The sequence below is a fragment of the Lutra lutra genome, chromosome 13 (genome assembly GCF_902655055.1).
Source record: "Lutra lutra chromosome 13, mLutLut1.2, whole genome shotgun sequence".
In the NCBI taxonomy this organism is placed as follows: domain Eukaryota; kingdom Metazoa; phylum Chordata; class Mammalia; order Carnivora; family Mustelidae; genus Lutra; species Lutra lutra.
The window spans coordinates 63073172-63088961 of record NC_062290.1 but is presented as its reverse complement, the minus strand read 5'-3'; the positions used below and the strand labels follow the sequence as shown (position 1 = coordinate 63088961).

The following is a 15790-nucleotide window of genomic DNA, read 5'->3' as shown; positions in this document are numbered from 1 at the left end:
TACCTCTGAAATGCTTCACAGCCTACCTACCCACTCCACTCTCATTGTGATGAAGCCAAAAATCTCTCCTGCTGTAGACCCCACCTCCAGGAAGCCCTCCCTGATCCTCACTCCCCAGGGAGATCTGAGCTCTCTGCGACACATTGCCCTTCATGTTCCTTCATCTGTTCTCTTGGGATATTAATAATACTTCTCTCTTTTAGAAAAACTATTTTTGTGCTTGCCTCCGATCCTTACCGAGAGATTTGAGGATGGGGGCTCCCTCTTCTTCACCTTTGTCGCCCCTTTGATGCCCAGCAGCCCAGTGCAGAGGCAGGCTGAGCACCTGTTTGTTACCGAAACCTGCTGGATAAGTCATCCGGCAGCCCCCTGCCTGCAGACCACCAGATCTCCCTCTTCTGTTTGCAGGAAACTTCCAGCTGGTCAAAGAGATTGCAGACGAAGACCCCAACTATGTGAATCTGGTCAATGGGGATGGGGCCACCCCGCTGATGCTGGCAGCGGTCATGGGGCAGCTGCCTCTGGTACAGCTGCTGGTGGAGAGGCATGCCGACGTTGACAAGCAGGACAGCGTGCATGGCTGGACGGCCCTCATGCAGGCCACCTACCATGGGTCAGTGCCAGCTCTGCTCCTTCCATGGGAGGCTTACGATACCCTGAGCTCAGATAGGGTTCTTAAAGGGGTTTTCTGGTCCTGAGAAACTACAGATGAACTCAAGGGCTGGGAAGACCTTGAGGCACACACACACAAAAATCAAAGTGGTGCAGGCTCATTCTGTCCTGCGTTCCTATTCTGTGTCCTGATGCCCATGACCTTATCACAGAATTCACCAGTACCCATAAAAACTGTGCAGCAGGAACATTTTATGCAGGCAGGTAAGTGTCTCTAGTAGATTTCAGTGGAACAGTGGTCGGTTGGTTTGGAGTGTTCACACTGTTGTCCTTAAGTTTGTGTCCCACTGGAAATGAACATGAGCCATTCATACCGTTGGCTTCTCTGCAACTGGCAATGAATCTTGTCCTCACCCTCTCCTTCTGAATAGGCACTGCCATTGACTGGTGCTTCTGAATCCCTTCACCTCCTGTCCTCCCTCTCCCAGGTAGGCTGGCCCAGAGGCCAGGAGCTGCAGACCTTCTTACAGTGGCTCGGTGGTCTGATTCCAAATAACTGGCCCTTCCTTCCCTGTTTCAGGTGATCACAGCACTCTCCCGTGTCATCTCAAAGCAGTTTGTTTTGCTCTTTGGTCAGCCTCAGGCATCTGCATCAGCCACCTTGGCCTGTGTGGGGCTTCTACAGCATGGGGGTCCTGATTTGGGGCAGGAGGAGTGGGGAATCTATGTGTGGGCGTGTTGGCCACGTAGTTTTCCTTTTGTTTGTGGAAGGAACACCTAGGCTTTGGTTTCCATCACATTCGATCTGGTCTGACCAGCCCATGGGGTAGGGAAGGAGGAGTGTGAGGCCCTTGGCAGCTTTCCACGCCCTTCTTTTGGGCTCTGGGATGGGGCACTGTAGTTAATACCGTCAGCTTGCCCAGGAGCAAAGCCAGGCTTTCGCTTTCAGTGCCTCTAACTCTGGCTTTTTCTTTCCTCCCCAGGAATAAGGAAATTGTCAAATATCTGCTAAACCAAGGGGCTGATGTCACTCTTCGTGCAAAAAACGGGTACACGGCCTTTGACCTAGTGATGCTGCTGAGTGATCCTGGTGGGTTGTTTCTGGAAAAGGGCTGTAAACCTACACAGCCTTTCTCTGGCTAGGAATGGAGAGAGTCACCTTTGTTTTCAGCCCTTGCTTATTCATGGGGGAAGTCACTCTTAAGCCCCAAGGGGCTCACCACAGGTCCTCAGACAAGTGGCTTCCTTCCTCAGTAAACGCTGGGCTGGCACCAGGTAAACTTCTGGGCTTCTCCAGCACCGGCCTTCAGGGAGTCTCCTAGGAGGGAAGGCCAGCGAGACACGAATCTGCCTCAGTGGGCCACAGAAGCCCCAGAATGGTACCAGGGCTTTGGAGCCAGAAACCCTGACTCTGGGGGAAACAGAAAGGCCCCTTTGACAAGGAGGAGCAGACATGAAGCCATGGCCCCCTGTGCTGAATTGTGTAGGTAGAGGCCGCTGGGTCAAGGGCACTCTGCTGGCAGTGTCGCCATCCATACTCCCATGTTTCTTGGTCCCCGCAGGCATCTGCTGCTCCCCTTGGGCCCTCCCCAACTGTGACAGGCCACCTCTGAGACCTGAGGCATCCAGTCAGGCAACTCAGGGATCAGAGTCTGTCTGTCTGTCCTGTCTCCTGTTGCCCTGGAGTTTCAGTCCAGGGAGGGAGAGAGGCTGGGAGGCCCCTCTGACCCACAGACTTTGAGCTGTGAGCCAGATCCCAGCCTGCTGACCTTGGGAGAGGTCTTTACCTCCATAGTCCCGAGTGGAGTTGCTCCCACCACCTCTCTGGGCTACGGGGTGGCGGGCCGGAGCGCCCTACCTCGTCACTGGCATTGCCCCCACCGCAGACCCCACCTGCCTACCTGGTTCCATTTCATCCTCACAGGGCATGTGAGGGGAAGCAGAGCTGCATGCCCCCTTGTGGAGGGGAGGTGACCAGGGCCAAGAGAGATGGCTTGACCTAGCCGGCGAGTTGGGGTCCTCTGCCCAAGTCTAGTAAGCTCGCTCCGCCTCATCAGAGACCCTCCTGGTGTGCCAAGAGTTTGTGTCCTTCGAACTCATCCCCTGCATCACGCACCCTTTTCTCATACAAACTTGTGTCTCACTGTGTCTCTTCTCCCTTGGCCTCCGATCACTTCTCTACCCTCTTGTGCACTGAGACAGTCTCTCGCTAGTCAATTTTTTTTTCTTAGTTTTTTTAGATAAACTTTTTGCCTGAAATTTTCAAAGAACCACATGCTTATTATTGAACACTTGGAGAGAAAAAAAGAAACAGTTATCAAGAGGAAAACACTTAATAGTTTGTAGTGTTTTCTTGTCAGTTTCACTTATAGCGTTGTTGTTTTGTTTTGGTAGCCCAGGCAACAATAACAAGACCCCACCTCTCTTAAGCACTTACCTTAGGCAGGAATTCCCTTGAATCCTCCACATGCCTTCACGTGGTGCCTACTGGCCGCCCTTTCCAGAGACCCAGAGACTCACTCACCTGCCGTTGCACAGCCAGGGAGGGCAGAGGCAGAACCGAAGCCCCCGCCGTTGGCTGCAGAGTCTGTCCTCTTAAACCATGCTGCCCGTCGGTCTTTCTGTGGGGAGACGACTCCTGGTTTTTCCTTCTGGTGAAGTGGCTTGAGCCCTGCCAGCCTGTTTGCCGCCTTCTGATGGCTAGATGGAGGGGGCCGGGCCTCCGCTCCTGGAGTGACCCAGACGCTGGAGCCACGGAGTTGAGTTATGAGGCCAAGCGGGGTCTCCTTGAGCCCCTCCCCTCCGTGGCCCAACGGACGTATTTGCAGGTAAGCGCTGCCTTTTGTGTCCATAGACACGGAACTTGTTCGACTGCTGGCATCTGTCTGCATGCAGGTGACTAAAGACAAAGACCGGCCCAGCCACCCACCGCCTCCGCCCCACTCAAAGGCTCGACAGCCCTGGAGTGTCCCAGTGCTGCCTCCGATGACCAAAGGCGGGCTTAAGGTTGGCCTTTTCCTGTCCTCAAGGGCTAGAGAGAGAGCTAGGCTGACAGGCTGCGGGATGCCTGCCGCTTCCTGCTGACTCCAGGCTGGTTTTGGCTAGGGTGAGGGCGGCCCAGCAGGAGCGGGAAGTAAACTGGGGGTGAGCAGTGAGCATGGCGGGTATGGGCAGGATCCAAATGCCTCTCCTCCCAGGCCATGTGTGTGCAGTGTCTGTGTCTGCACGTGGGATACTGCTGCTGGTGCTGTTCTCGGGTCTCCCCGCTGCCCATGGGCCTGCATCCATGGCTTTCTGGAAATTCCAGAATGACCTCCAGTTGCTCATTTCTAACTGCAAGCCGAGTATTCTTCTTTGAATTTCTCATGCTCCCCATCTTCTCTACTTGCCTGAAATCCACCTTCCCTCTCCGCCATCCTGTCTGGGGTTCTGGCACCTCCGTGATCTGCATGCTCAGCCCCCTGTTCCCATGCATCGCTCACGCAAGCCACAGGTCTTCCTCTTGCTGTCACTCGCGGAGGTTCCTGCAGCCCCGTCTTCACTGCCGTCTCAGCCGCGCCCTCCTGGCCTCCTTCCCGGTGTGTCCCAGGGTTATGGGACACCCTGGGGGGTGGTACCGGTCCCCTCTCTCTCGGTGGGGGGACATCAGCTGCTGGAGCAGGCTCCCCAGGCCTTGCTGTGGACACCCGACACCTCTCACACTCACGGGAATCAGGGGAGGAGGTTACACAGTGACTGATGTTACCGTGTTTGGTATCACCTCTTGTTCATCTGTCTGTCTCTGACTCGCTATAAGACTCCGAGCAAGTGGGCACCCCATCTGGGTCTCTAATTCTCGATCTGTGTGAGGTGGAGATTGGTGAGATGAGGGGTGGCAGATAGGGTCGCCCATCGGAGGTGGGCCCCTAAGAGCTGAGTCAGAAAGGATTTAGAAAGAACCATGGCTTTGTGAGAGAGGGTGCAGTGGCTGTTTGGGAGAACATGTCATGCGCCTGGGGAGCAGAGGGGAAGCCTGTGTAAAGTGTAGTCACCACCCCTAGGCTGGGTGTTCCTGGAGCATGACCTCTGCTCTGCATTTCCTTGGCAGTCCTGGTGGAACCGAATGTCCAATCGGTTCCGGAAGCTCAAACTGACGCAGACCCTGCCCCGCGGGCTCTCCAGCAACCAGCCTTTGCCTTTCTGTGATGAGCCAGAGTCAGCACTGGACTCCACGATGCGGGCGGCCCCCCAGGATAAGCTAAGCCGCCTGGGGCTTCAGGCTGTCGCCCCTACCATGAAAGAGAATGGTAAGAAAATACTGCATGTGCTGTAGAATTCTCAGAATGGTCAGACCCAAATTCTCTGCCTTTTGTCCTATCTCCTGGGCTGATGTCAGAAGGGAGATGCTTATTGGGATGTGACACAGGAGCAGAGTGGCTGGTCTGGGAAGGACTGAGAGGCAGGGACACCAGTGGCAGTCAGCATGGTAGAATGGGGATGGTGGTGGTGAGAGTCCCTGGCCTTGGTCCCACACACCCTGCTGAGGGACCAGAGGCCAGGCCCTGCCTGTCTCTTGCCTCTGATAGGTGCTTTTCCCACCTGTCCAGGATGATTGGTCTCTGGCACTGGAAGGTTTTAAAATAGAATTTTATAGAGTTATCTGGTGGGAGTTTGTGGGGTAGGTAATGGACTTCCCACCATTGGAGATGTTCAACAGATTGGATGACTTTGCCAGGGGATCGAAGGAGAGTCCCACACTGATTGGACAATTGATTAAATCACATCCCTTCTACCAGACTCCCTGGCCCTAGATGAGCTCCTTCAGCAGCGCTGTTTGAGACAGACTATTGAGCTGGGTCCTCCGCTGTCTGACCCACATGGCAGTGGTTTATGGAAAAGCTGAAAACATGCTTTGAGAGATACCTTTTAAATATTTTCCTTCTGTTCAGATATTGAATACCAATTATTATTAAATATTAATCACTCAAGAGAGTTGGTTTTCCAGGGTGAATACTGACCTTGTCACTCTTCCTCATGCCGTGAACTTGTTTGGAGTTGGAGGGGGATCATTTCAGGAAATTTCCATTTGTCTCTCAGGTCCTGGGAGCACGAGAGGAGACAAAGAAGATGTGTTATTGACCACCATGGTGAGTGTGGGGCTTTTCTAAAAGCATTTCAGGTCTCTACCAGTCATGAGTTGATTGATTTACAAGGCTGGATATAGACATGTGTCTGTCTTTGTGGTGGTCACAGATGGGGTTGATATCAAAACGTGTGACCCTGGTCACAGCTCTGGCACTGAGTTGGGGAACAGATGCCAGCCAGAAGCCATGGGTAAGGCTGAGCTGGTGCTCAGTGGCCAGATGTCAGCCCTGATGGCGTTTGCAGGGAGGCAGCACTAAGGACAGGGCTTTGAATGGTGGGACTTGATGGGGGACATTGGACTCACTGTTTTGGTTGTGGGGAGTCAGGAGGAGAGGAGTCATGGAGGAGGCTGTGCTTGCCGCCTGAGAGGCCTCTGTCTCTTCATCTGTGAACTAGAGATGGGTCAGGATTAGTTTTGGCTATGAGTACCAGAAAGTCCTCAAATGACAGTGGCATAGACGAGACAGCAGCTTATTTTTCTCAAGTGCAGCTCAGGACTGGTACGTTGACCCATGGAATTAGGGACATGCTTCCTTCTACCCATACTTGGCTTCTGTTACCTAGACGGCTGCCAGAGCTGTGGCCATTCGGGCCAGCAGGAGAGATGAGGGGAGAGACAAGCGGCTGCGGGTACATACCACGTGTCTTTAAAGTTTCCTGGGAACCCACATACCACTTCTGCTTATGTCAGGTCGGCCAGCATGCAGTCATGTGGGAGTCACTGCACAGGAGGCTGGGAAATGCAGTCTCTGTTCTCATCATAGTGATGGCTGTGTCTCATCATAGTGTCAGGGGTGTCTACTGAGGAAGATGTGGAAGACGGGTACTGGGGGACAGCTGGCAGTCTCTGACTTAAGGGACACTATCCCTCATGGTTGTTTGTTTGAATAAGTTTATCCCCAGGAAGTTCTTAGCATAGCGCCTGGCCCAGAAGGAGCTCACAGTTATCTGCTGTGTGACCTTGGACTTATGACTTCCCCTCTCTGGACATCATGTGCTTCTGTTTGAAATGAGAGCCTCCTGGTTGGGGTTGAACTGAAGTCCATTTAGCTCTAGGACCCTAATCTGAAGGCTGACCAGGAGAGGGCAGTATTGGAGAGGAGAAGGGAGCAGAAGCTTCCCCAGTGAGGGCCTCAGCTGCCTCAGGGACCTGTGGCACCTGGAGCCAAGTGCTGAGGGATCTGCTCTTTTGGCCCTGTCCTGCTGTGCGATAGGTATGAATCCCTATCTCTAGACCAGTTTACCAAGGTAGGCGCTTGTGCTGCCGGACACTTGCTAATCTCATTAAGCAGCAGCAGCTACTTTTGTATGAGAAGGGCTATTGCCAAGATTTTGGAAGATGCAGTTGAGTATAAAGAAGAAACATAAAATCACCTTTGATGACACACAGGATCATGACGACATTTTGTGCTTTGTATCTTTTGAGTATTTTTCTAGCCGTATTTTAGCCTTTACGAGTGTATCGCGTCCCTATATGACAGCGGCAAATACGTCTCACAGCTCTTACTAAGGGCCGGCCACCATTAGGAGCACTTAGCATATGTTCGCCCATTCAGCCTCCCCAGCACCCCTGTGAGGTCGGCACTGTTCTCTTCCCTATGCTGTGCTGAGCCTGACCTAACTAACAGTTCGTCTGACCGTCTGTCGCATGCCATTAAACACTCGTTAGCCACATCACGTCAAGTAGTTCGTCATGGGACTGTGCCTCACAGACCAGTGAGGGCTCACCTGTTGGACTTTGGGGTTTTAGTTGTTGTTTTCACAGATCTGATGAATATTCTTATGCCTCAGTTTCCCCTGCTTGCCTGACTGTTTCCTTGGGGGTAAACCTTTAGAAATAGGATTTCTGGGTCAGTGGTCAGTGGGCATTGTCATGCCTTCCAGAAAGTTTGCAACAATTTAGACTCTGACCTCAAGGAGTGAAAATGCCTTTTGAGGGGTGAGGGTGTTGCAGCCGGGTGCATCCCTAGTCCGCTTCTAGTCTGACCCTCATTGCTGGCTGAGGTTGCTGAGGTCCTGACGGGACAGCCCTTTTCACAGACTCTCAGAAGAGCTCGGGGCAGCCAGGGTGGGACCCAGGTTGCCCAGCCACCACCTGCCGTGGCGCTTCCCCATCCCACCTCCTAATGCCTGGTGGAAGGCACCAGCGTGCTGGCTGCCCCTGGGCAGATGGAGGATGGCCAGGGAGCCCTGCCCAGTGGCATTTGCAGCCGTCCTAGTGGAGATGCACGAGTGCCCAGCTCCTGAGGCAGGTTTAGCTGTGGGTTGCCCTTCCCTGCAAAGCGCCATCTGGCACCAAGTCCACTGTCTTTTCTTAATTAAAGTTAGTGTGGACTGTGTGAATGCTTTTCCTTGACAATCCACCAGTCATCATTGTGTGGATTTTATACTAACCCTAAATCACATTTTCAAAATATAAAATTACAGTTAAAAATGTCAGCAGTGGGAGGTGTGGCTGGAGTAGGAAGGGTGTGGTGGGATGGGGAAGGGAATCTTTGCTGGGCTCACAGCCTGCCTGGGCCTCGTGGTTCCCCCTGCTGTGCCCTGCCCCTTCTTCCTGAGACCCCCAGCTCTCCCCTCCGTCCTGCTCTTCTGGCTGCCAGGCCCTGCTGCATTCTGCTCCCTGGACCTGCAGTGCCCTTTTCCCCAGCCCCTCAGGGGTCCCTGTCACAGCACACTCAGCATCCCTTGCCCATCTCCCCATCCCCTCTGTCTCCATTCTAGCTGCTATCATGGACACAAAAGAAGCTGGGGACTGGAGCAGAGTAAAGGAGGGTATTGCTTGGTTGCTGGGAGGCGAGCAGAGGATACCACATGGGTTTCTGGCAGGTTGTGTGTTGGGAGGGGTGAGGGGGTAGATGCAGGTGCCATTCTCTGAGAAGCGGGAGAAACCTGGAGAGTTCCGGAAGAGCCCCACTGGGGCTTGTCTAACCCACAGCCTGTCTTTTTCAGCTTCGCAACGGAGCCCCCTCCCCCAGACTCCCGAGTGACAAGCTGAAGGCAGTCATCCCCCCTTTCTTACCCCCTTCCAGTTTTGAGCTGTGGAGCTCCGATCGGTCCCGGACATGTCACAGTGGGAAGGCAGAGCCCGTGAAGACTGTGCTGCCCCAGAGAGCTGGCAGGGGTGCCCCTGTGGGCGTGGCTGGTGGGAGCACCGATGCTGTAAGTCGCCTGGTGGACGAGCTTTGACATTCACTCACTGCTCCCTGAAGTTGGGTTGTGCTGTGGGCAGAAGGGACCTCTGACCTGCTAATCCAGCAAGGTTGAAGGTTTTGTTTTCTTTTAAATGAGTATTATCCTTTTGTCTCATGAATCCTACAAAGGGACTTACTTTATAAACAGATTAAAATGTGGTGTGAAGGGAATGGAAGTTGGGGGGCCCCCTCTTCTCTGCCTTTTCTCTGGAGCCCTGGAGCTCCATAGAGCACAGCCTGAAGACCTGATCTAATCCAACCTTCCCTTTAGTAGATGAGGAGACTGAGACCTGGAGAGGACAAGTAACCTGCCATAGCGCACCCAGCTCTGTGGCCTGGGCCATGAAGGGGAGTTAGGTTCTTGGTTTCAAACCAACTTCCACATGATGTCATTGTTCAGGTCCATGACCAGGAGCAAACACTAGGAGGCAACTATATGCACAGCTGGTATTTTCTTATACTCACAAGGAGTGTAACATCTAGCTTTTTTGCCCATGGTGGCTTGTGACTCTGTGGGCCTCTGTGTGTCTCTGTAATGTCTCGAGGCAGTCCCTCTCCTGAGATTATCCCTTGGTGTAGGCGCCACATCATAGAATCAGTAAATGGCAGACCAAGAGTGACGATTTAGGACCCCGCGCTGCCATTGTGTTGAGTGACTGAAAGAACTGAGAACCTCCATCTCTCCGTAAAATGGGGTGACCCTTGCTCGCAGCTGCCTCCTGGGGCTGTTGCAACAGCAAGTCTCTAGCGGGACAGTGAGAGCCTGGCCCCTGGAGGAAATGAGCAGGGCTGGCTGGCATCTAGTCTGCGCTGTGGGGGGAGGGGGTTGAGTGATGCTGAAAGTGGGGTGATTCGGGGACTGATGTCACAGGGGCTCAGCCTGAGCTGGTGGTCTGGTTGTCAGCGGCTAGAGGTAAACTCGCCTCTCAGGGGATGCCTGGCAGGCTGAGCACTGGTTGGCAGAGGTGTGTTGGGCTCAGGCATCAGCTAGGGTGAGCCAGGGGAATCCGGGTCCCTCCCTGCTGTGATTGTGTGTGCCCAGAGGAGGGAGCAACAGACCCTAACCACAGCACCCACCTTATTCTTGCAGACTCCTGTCAGGCCTGTTAAATTTCCGTCTCTCTCCAGAAGCCCCACCTCTCCCACCAATTCTGGAAACTTCAACCACTCACCTCATTCCTCAGGTGGCTCCAGCGGGGTAGGGGGCTCGAGCAGGCATGGCGGGGAGCTGCATAACCGCTCAGGTGGGTACCAGGCAGGGCCACTCAGGGGAGGCAGGAGGGTCCCGTGGGGCTGCGGGTGTGGGCAGCCCCCCGCGCTTGCTCGGTGGATGGTCCCAGGAACAACTGCCCACACCCTGTCCTCCTCCCCGATGTGGCTCAAGGAGTCTCCAGTGAATTCACAGCATTGCCCTTTGCCCTCCAGAATGGCACTTTCATACGTGCACAAATATTCACAGCCACACGCAGCACCTGGCTGCACCTTCCCAACGTCGGTGGTTGGTGCTCTCCCTCAGATCCTCTCTAGCCCTGGGTGTTGTCCCCTTCCCCTTTCCTCTCATAATCAAGCTTGCTAGTGGGTTTGGGGCAGCTGGAAGAGGGAACATCATAGTCCACTGAGTATTGCAGTGAGGAAGTTTTTGACACAGCTCTGGAAAGTGGGGGGTCGGAGGGCACACACTAGCATGGGGGCTGCCGTGGGCGGCTGGGCCGGGCGTTTGTACCTGCGGGAGGCTGCTCCAGCTGGCTGTGGCCCAGGGAAAGTGAGGACAAGCCGATCGTACCCACACTGCCTCCCCCAGCACCTCACCGTGAGGCCTTCAGAGCATGGTGGCCGCCTCTGGGTCGTCGCCACCTTTGGTTTTCATGCACAGTCCTCTTGAGGTCAGCCTGGGCCCGCAGACACATGGGGTCAAGGGGGAGTCTGGGAAGGGCATTTCCAGCTCCGCAAGGTCAGCACACGGAGTCCACCACACCCCTGTTTCCGGGCCCTGGACCTCTGGCAGTCACGTGTGTCTCTCTTTGCTCAGGTGGCGGCATAGACAGTGTCCTGTCCCAAATCGCTGCTCAGAGGAGAAAAGCCGCGGGTTTGTTGGAGCAGAAGCCGGGCCGCCAGTCAAGTCCCGCCGGGCCAGCACCAGGGTCCAGCTCGTCTGAACTCCCGGTCTCCCCCGCAGGCAGTGGCGGTCCCAGCGGCAAGGTGCGTGTTCTGCCTCTCTCTCCTCCTGTTATACTCATAGGTTCTGTCCTCACATGGCCCACGTGCTGGGGGGACACGGGCAGTGCCGCAGTCCTGGGACAGGACTCAAGACAGGCCCCTTGCTGCCGGCTGCTCCCAGTCTTTCAGGGGAGGGCCGGATCATGCCGGCGATCTCTGGGGTCCCACCCTGTGCCCTTGGCCCCCTGCACATGGGCGTCTGCCTCCCACCTGATCTACAGGGCCTCTCCGGGTGCTTCATTCAGCCTCACACTGTGTACACTGGGTCATAGCTTAGAGCCAAGAAGTGTGGAGGATGGGATCAGGAGAAGACTGCCTAGGGTCGGATCTCGGCCCCATGCTGGAGCATTTTGAGGGGGGCCCTGGCACCCAGCAAGGCTGTGGCAGCTGTAACTGCTCACATGAACAGAGGGAGTAGTTGTGCTCCCACCATATTCCTCCACTGGGTACTGGTCTGGGGTGGCTGCTTTGTGCCTAACGCTGCTGGCAGTAAGGGTGCAGCAGTGAACTGGGTGGGGGGACTGCTTTCAGACTGTCACTGCGGACTCTGGTGGTGAGGAGGGGGATGCTGTGGGGGCACAGATGGGGGCCACTCCCCAAGCTTGAGGGCAGCAGTGACACCTACAGAGGGTCTGAAGGATGAAGAGCCACATGAAGGGGTCAGGGGTGGGGCAGGGGCAAGACTGCTCCAGGGTGAGGCCCTCCAGAGGGGAAGAGCTGAAGCAAGGTTGGAAGACAGGACAGAGTTGGAGCCTTGCCTCTCTGCACCATCCCCCCATGGACGCAGCCCAAGAGTGCTCAACATGTTGTTAGTCTCTGTATGGAGTTTGCAAAGGACAGGAAACCGCAATTGTCTCTCTGGAGTGGGAAGTTTTTTAGTATCATTAGAATCTGTCCGCTCCACCTGAGTTGGTTACTGGAGTGAGCCAACCCCCCACCCAAGTGTGGGTTCCTGGTGGTTGAGTATAAATTGGCTCCTCTACCAGGTGGACTGCCAGGTGCCCCCCTCTAGTGGTTCAGTGTAGCCCATTTCATCCTCTGAGAGGACCCCACGTCCAAGCACTGTCCCGCTCTTCATATTTTTTAGATGTCTTAAGCTTTTTCCCTGAGAAAAGTTGGATCACCTGAAAGCCTCACCCCTGGGCCCTTGCCCAGAAGTGCCTCCAGAGATGATGTTCTAACGGATATATGAGAAATAGTCTTTATTTTCTGCCCGCCACTGTTGGCTACATAACTTTTGGTTTTTCAAGTTTCCTTTTGCAATCAGACTTATATAATTAGGTTCCCTTTATAATATAGTTCCAGAAAAAGTTTCTCCCTATGCATTAGCATATTTTCCACTATACTGAAAAATTGTATGTGTGATAGGGTCTGTATAATTAGTTCCCTTTAGAATTCTGCTCTAGAAAACTGTCTCTACTGATCCTGTCATATATTTTCTTCCTTCAGATAAAAAGAATTATATAATTATTATAGTTCTCTTTTTGTCTTTGCTGCTAGGAAACTCAGAGCCACTAACCAAAGTAAGTCTTCTAGTCTGGGTTTTGATATAATTTTCCTCTTCTCTGTTGTTTACATATTTCTTTTTCTATTTGGATGATCTTATAACATGTTAGATATTGTTAGCTTCCTTTCCTTTAACTGGTGTTCAAAATAGGTAGGCATCTAAATTATAAGTTAACTCTTGTCTCACTTGGCTGCATCTATTACATGTAATCTATATACAAATATATTCCGATCAAAGGAGATTGTATGAAAAGATGCATTTGGGAAACAAATTGGGAAAACTATCTAGTTCCGTGATCGCCTGATACTCCTAGCAATATGCTTGGGGAGCTGTCTAAAAATTCAGGTTTTGTGGCTCCACCCAGCATCACTGAATGACTCTTCAAGACAGGATCTGAGGACTCTGATTTCCCCTCAGAGAGTACTGCAGCCAGCCCAACCCAGGGCTTCTAAAAACCACTGCCCTAAATCAAAGGACACAAGGAGTGGGCTTTCTGTCAAAGGCTCCAGAAGCAAAATGGAGACATGAAGTACTTGTCAAAGACTCCCCTAGGAAGGATTAGAAATCAATATTCAAAATAGGAGCCTCCTGAATCTGGTTTTTGAACTTGGCTGAAGACAAGCACCACCATAATGGTGGAATATTTGCAAGGCATGGCTTCTGGCATCTTCACGAATCAGCCTGAAGTGAACCTGAGGAGACAAAGCATCAGGGAAGTCAGAGCATGTGTCAGTGCTCCCCAGACCTCTGGGAGCCCAAAGTCCCACTGAGTATGTCACCTCTCCGTTCCTACCCTAAAGCTTAGTGGTTTAAAACAAAATGCATTTCTTTAGCTCGTGAACCTGTAGGTCAGCATTTCAGTCTGAACTTAGCTAGTCAGTCCTTCTGGTCTGGGGGTATCACTTATACATTTGGTTGTTGGCAGGGTGATCAGGATAACTGAGCCATGTGTGCCTACAGCAAATTTAGATATGTTCTCATGACAACAGCCAAAGGCAGGAGTTGAAAACCAATCACATTGTTTAAGCAAGTCAGCTTGCCCACTACAGGAGAACTCACAGAGTTACATAGGAGGAGTTGAGATGACGCTATTAACGCAATCAGTCTGCTATATTGACTGGGAATATAGGGAATTGTACAGATATTTCAGAGCATCCCAAATAAGTGTATTTGTCTGTACCCCACCCCCACCCCCACCAAATGATGCCGCCCAGAAGGTCCAGAGTATCATTTTTCTTTGCTTTGACTGGGATAGATCTGTTTAGTTGGGATATACTAATTATCTCCTGCCTTATCAGAAGCTGTCCTTGAATGTCCTTCTTTATAAAAAAGCAGAATTTATTAACAATATAGGCAACTAAATGACAAAGTCTTTCAAAATCTAAGAGAAGGATTCTTGTTCCACTCTGGGATGTAGTCATAAGGATCATTAAAGGCTTAGCAGGAGAGGGATACCCATTTCCATGTATTAAAACTATTTATCTTTGCCTCTACTATCCTAGTCAAGATGTCTAACTTTACCAAAAAGTACAAGGCGTACAAAAAGCCATGAAAAACTGCACTCCCAAGAAACACAGCAGTCATCAGAATCTGACTCAGATATGACACAGGTGTTGGAATTACCTGGCAGTGAATTTAAAAAAACTACAGTTGTTAAAGGCTCTAATGGAAAATTTGAGCATAGAAGATCATACAGCTATTTCAGCAGATAGAAGTTCTAAGAAAGAATCAAGTGAAAACTCTAGAAATAGAAAACAGATAGCAGAGATAGGGAGGCCTTTGATGGGCTCTTCAGTATGCTTGACACCGCCAAAGAAAGAGTCCATGAAGTGGAAGACAGGGTAAAAGAAATCACCCAAACTGGAACACAAAGAAAAAAAGAAGTTAAACAGCAACAACAACAACAAGAACAAAACAGTTATGGGATAATATCAAGTATTCTCACATACAAGTAATAAGAATCCCTGAAGACAAAGAGAGAAAGAGAATGGTAGGATGGAAAGAATATCTTAAAATAGTACCTGAAAATTTCCCCAAATTAATGATAAGTGCCAAATCACAGATCCAGGAAGTTCAGAAAATACTATAGGATTAATATAAAAAAGAAGATGCCTAGCCATATCCTAGTTAAACTACTGAATAAATAACTTTCAAAACTCAACAGTAAGAGGGGCACCTGGATGGCTCAGTCAGTTATGTGTCAACTCAGGTCTTGATCTCAGGATCATGAGTTCAAGCCCGCGTTGGGCTCCACACTGGCCATGGAACCTACTTAAAAAAAATTTTTTTTAACTCAACAATAAAACAACAATTTATAAAAAATATGCAAAATGGATACTTCATCAAAAATAAACAAATAGTAAACAAACATATGGGAAAATGTTGAACATTAGCTATTAGAGAAAATGCAAATTAAAACCACAGCAACATAGCACTATATACCTATTAGGCTGGCTAAAATTAAAAATAAAAATTTAAAGATATAAGTGTTGGTGAGCATATGGACCCACTCGAACTCAGATGCCAGTAGGAATGCAAAACAGCACAGCCACCTTGAAAATGTTTGGCGGTTTCTTATAAAACTAAATATGCACTTACCATACGAACTGGCTCTCTCCCTCCTAGGTATTTACCCAAATGCATTTTCAAAAACTGTTCATGCCAAAATCTGTTTGTGAATGTTTCTAGCAGTTTTCTCCATAATAGGCCAAACTGGAGACATGTCGTCAACAGGTAAGTGGATAAATTAACTGGTATGTCCATGAGATGGGACACCGCTCAGCAGTGGAAAAGAACACACTGTCAACACATGCAGTAACTTGAGTAAATCTTCAAGGCAGTTTGCTGCACAAGCCCCCCAAAATCTGCATATTGTATAACTCCATTTATGCAGTTTTTTAGAAAGACAAAACCTTAGGGATGGAACCTTAGGGATCCTTTATTTCTATGGGTTGGGATGAGGGGCAGGTTGACTAGAAAAGGACAGGACAAGGGATATTTGGAGGTGATGGAACTGTTATTCTATGGTACACAACTTGGCATTTCTCAAAACCCAGAGAATTGCACACAGCTGAATTATTTCTGCTGTATGCAAATTTTAAAAAACAGTATGAACCAAGAACCAAAGATGGAATGC

The 15790-nt window shown here is 51.2% G+C and overlaps 1 protein-coding gene across 1 annotated transcript in view; it reads left to right on the top strand.

Annotated features, from left to right (window-relative positions):
* The window catches only part of ANKS6 (ankyrin repeat and sterile alpha motif domain containing 6), a 49252-nt gene that overhangs the window by 8471 nt on the left and 24991 nt on the right, over positions 1-15790 (top strand). Inside the window, 8 exon segments of the mRNA XM_047700258.1 lie at positions 409-613; positions 1596-1702; positions 3467-3618; positions 4700-4898; positions 5689-5738; positions 8689-8898; positions 10021-10174; positions 10960-11129. Of these exon segments, the coding sequence (XP_047556214.1) occupies positions 409-613; positions 1596-1702; positions 3467-3618; positions 4700-4898; positions 5689-5738; positions 8689-8898; positions 10021-10174; positions 10960-11129 (1247 nt within the window).